The following is a 4,161-nucleotide window of genomic DNA, read 5'->3' as shown; positions in this document are numbered from 1 at the left end:
GCTACCCCCCAAAATTGGGGGAAGTGCCTTGGTATATGTATGTATGTATGGTATTCTAACAATTATGAAAAAGAAATGGACGTGGGCAGAACATAAAACGAGAATAACAGATAATAGGCGGCCAACATGAATAACTGAATGGGTCCCTAGAGATTGCAAGTGAAACAGGGGAAGGAAGATAAGACGATGGATTGACAAGATAAGAAACTTTGCGGCAATAGACTGGCATAGAAAGAACATAAACACGGGAGTGGAAGGACATGGCTGAGGCCTTTGTCCTGCAGTGGACTAGCAACGGCTGATTATGATGATATGACATGGCATGATACTTATATAAATACACACACACACACACACACACATATATATATATATACATATATATATATATATATATATATATATATATATATATATATATATATATATATATATACTGTATATACATATATACATACATACATACATACATATACATATCTTGTATATACAATTATATATATATATATATATATATATATATATATATATATATGTATATATACACACACACACATATACATATATGTGTGTATATATATATATGTGTGTGTGTGTAAGTATATATACGCAGTATATACTTAATCTTTAACGGTACCAGCCCTTCCAATACAAGGAAACCTGAAACCCCCAACATAAAGCCACTCACAAATAAAGTAAAAAATAAAAATAAAATAAAAACATGAAAAAGTGTCGCTATGGAACGTTGTTGCTCCTTTTCATGGCAGATGTTCCTGATGAAAGTGACTCCTCCTCTACTCTTCCTCCTCCTCCACCTCCTCCTCCTCCTCCAAGAACTGGGAGAAACTCTTGCTATAGCGGTTAAAAAGAAAGTCGTTCATTGTGAGTATAAATACTGCTAACTCCCACACATTTGCATCCAGTCAACAGCTATGGCTCTCAAGGTAAATACGTCAAAGCCAGTTAGGACGCAGTCCTTGCATGTCTTTAGTTTTAGTTCTGTCATCGATAACTCCTTAAAATCAATCATCATCATCATCTCCTCCTACGCCAATTGATGCAAAGGGCCTCGGTTAGATTTCACCAGCCGTCTCTATCCTGACCCTTTAAATCAATACTTATCTATTTATCATCTCCTACCTCACGCTTCATAGTCCTCAGCCCTATAGTCCTGGGTCTTCCAACTCTTCTAGTGCCTTATGAAGACTATTTAAAATTTGGTGAGCTAATCTCTCTTCCAAGAAACGCTGCCACAACTAACCTGTTTTCGTCACCTTAAGAAAACTCTTGAACGTGAGGTTTGTATTGCCTTTGAATGTTGTCATGAAGTGTAACGTGTTAGTGAGAATTATTTGTGTGATTTAATTGGTAAAAAGGTAAGACATTCGTGCTAGCTTTTGTTTGGGTGTTCCGTATAGCTTCAGGCATTAATGCAGTTGGCTTTGCAAGCTCATAAATAAGCTTCAATCACAGGGAAATAATAGGTTTTGCAGGTTCCTCTGGAAAGAAATTTGATCACAACATAAGGATCTATAATCTCCATCATATAACGAAGAGCAAGTGTCTGGATATATATATATATATATATATATATATATATATATATATATATATATATATATATGTATATATATATATATCTATATATATATATATACATATATATATATATATATATATATATATATTCAAATAAGCCATATATATTTTTGATACATTAATGTCTGGATTCTCTTAACGACCTCGGGATCAGAGCCCCAGGCGAAATCACACAAAGACAAGAGCTTGTGACCGGCCGGGAATCGAACCCTGGTCGGCAAGCTTGTATAGACAGTGACTAAACCACTTGGCCACGAAGAAAGCTCTTGTCTTTGTGTGATTTCGCCTGGGGCTCTGATCCCGAGGTCGTTAAGAGAATCTAGACATTAATGTATCAAAAATATATATGACATATTTGAATACGAAAAACACGTCTAAATGTGCAAAATTTATCACACACACACACACACACACACACACATATATATATATATATATATATATATATATATATATATATATATATATATATATATATATACTCGGAAACCACACTCTCCCACATGTTGCTAAACCAGGAAAGATTGATGGGGTGAGATGAGTTGAATCTGTGTGCATGTGTGTGTACATATCTATCTAAATATTTAGATGCTACTTTTGACGGATCGTGTACATGAATTAATCTTACACAAATTCCAACAAATTCAAGAACACAAGTAAATACATACTGTATATACAGATTTAACTGTACATGCATCACTGAGTGATCAGGTAAGGAAACAATGTGTGTGTCTGTGTGAGGGAGAAAGAGAGTGAGAGAGAAATTACGCCTCAGTCGTAATTGCAAATTGCACCTACTAAAGTTTCTTTCAACTTACATTCAAACTGTTTTCCCCAACAATTCAGTACTTTGTCTTGTGTGGAATGCAGAACAGAAACTAGTCGATTTTCGAGAATAGTCCAAAATAACATTTAATCTGGAGAATTTACTTCATTCACTGAGGGAATATTTTGATTACATTCATGGCCGGTTTATTTATCAAATCTGGTAATCTCGATGGAAAATATCCCTTCGCTAACTTAGATAATAAATATAATTTCGAAAGGAACACATTATTCATCTATTTTGATGTTGCTACTGTTTTTGAAATATTTTATTTTAGTTGTTCATTATTTCTCATATTGTTTATATATTTCCTTATTTCCTTTCCTCACTGGGTTACTTTTTCCTCTTGGAGCCCTTGGGCTTAGACCATCTTGCTTTTCCAACTTGGGTTGTAGCTTAGCTAATAATAATAATAATAATAATAATAATAATAATAATAATAATAATAAAAATAATGATAATAATACCAATATGTATACATGCATACATATACTTTTTAAATCTTTGTAACCAATTCAATATAGTACATTGTTAAAACTATTCATAACTATTTCTCCAGTTACGTTGGCTACGGTTTAGTTTTTGAAAGCTGTTCATAAATGGCAGAGGTAAGAAACAGGACAATGCCCTAGCCTAGAGACTGACCATATATTCATATGATTTGCGCACAGCCCCTATTCCATCAAGCTAGGACCAGGGAGTGCCAGGCAATGGCTCCTGGCTCCCCAAAACCACCAATCCCTAGCATACAAGGATGGTGAGGTTGAAGACAATGTTAGAAACTATCGATATTCAATGGGTCTTGAGCCTATGTCCAACAGGTTGTCAGGCAGGGACGTTTACAATACGCTACTACAACTATAATTGTATAGAAAAATAATTAGTAATATAAAGTTTAGGTACAACCGAAATGAACACATCATTCACATAGAAATGATTTTGATTTTAGTCAATTTCGAAAAATTTCATGACTTTTTTTCACATTTTCCTTACCAGTATAGTTCAAGTTTATCATTACCCAAGAACGTTTTATTCGCAAAGGGCACCTCTCTCTGTCTCTCTCTCTCTCTCTCTCTCTCTCTCTCTCTCTCTCTCTCTCTCTCTCTCTCTCTCTCTCTCTCTCTCTCTCTCTGTACTTTATCATATTATCAATTCTTGTTCTGATGACTAACATTTCGCACATGGTTTCGAATCTATTTCAATATTCATCTCGCCATTCGCCGCCTGTTTGACCTGCTAAAGCTCTTGAATTTTAGATCGGCCGGACACAGTCTCTGCTTGGCCTTGCTTTTCATCTCTTCCATCTAGACTTTGAAAGCATCCTTGATGACAAAGGCGTGTTTGCTTTATAGCGCGCTTACATGTAGCATAATCACATACAATACACATACACCTTCATACACACAAAAACCATATTTGAATAAGCCATGTATATTAATACAATAATGTCTGGAAACCACTCAAAGCTATTGTCTTTGAGTGGTTACGCCTTGGAGCTCTGATCCCAAGGTCGATAAGAGGATCCACACATTAATGTATAGATATATATGACTTATTTGAATATATATATATATATATATATATATATATATATATATATATACATATATATATATATATATATATATATATATCAACAACAATAACAATTACAGCCGTTTCTAGTCCACTGCAGGACAAAGGCCACAGACATGTCTTGATCACGTCTGGGGTTTGGCCACTTTTCATTACCACGC

The 4,161-nt window shown here is 34.6% G+C and overlaps 1 protein-coding gene across 1 annotated transcript in view; it reads left to right on the top strand.

Moving 5' to 3' along the window:
- Positions 1 to 903: 903 nt before the first annotated feature.
- The window catches only part of LOC137651974 (pro-resilin-like), a 4,951-nt gene continuing 1,693 nt past the window's right edge, over positions 904 to 4,161 (top strand). Inside the window, exon 1 of the mRNA XM_068385182.1 lies at positions 904 to 944. Coding sequence (XP_068241283.1) covers positions 933 to 944 — 12 coding nt within the window. The 5' untranslated portion in view covers positions 904 to 932. The remainder of the gene's footprint in view (positions 945 to 4,161) is intronic.

Source organism: Palaemon carinicauda, chromosome 13, assembly GCF_036898095.1.
Source record: "Palaemon carinicauda isolate YSFRI2023 chromosome 13, ASM3689809v2, whole genome shotgun sequence".
Lineage (NCBI taxonomy): Eukaryota > Metazoa > Arthropoda > Malacostraca > Decapoda > Palaemonidae > Palaemon > Palaemon carinicauda.
Note: the sequence above shows the minus strand (reverse complement) of the source record. Positions and strands in the feature narration are given on the sequence as shown.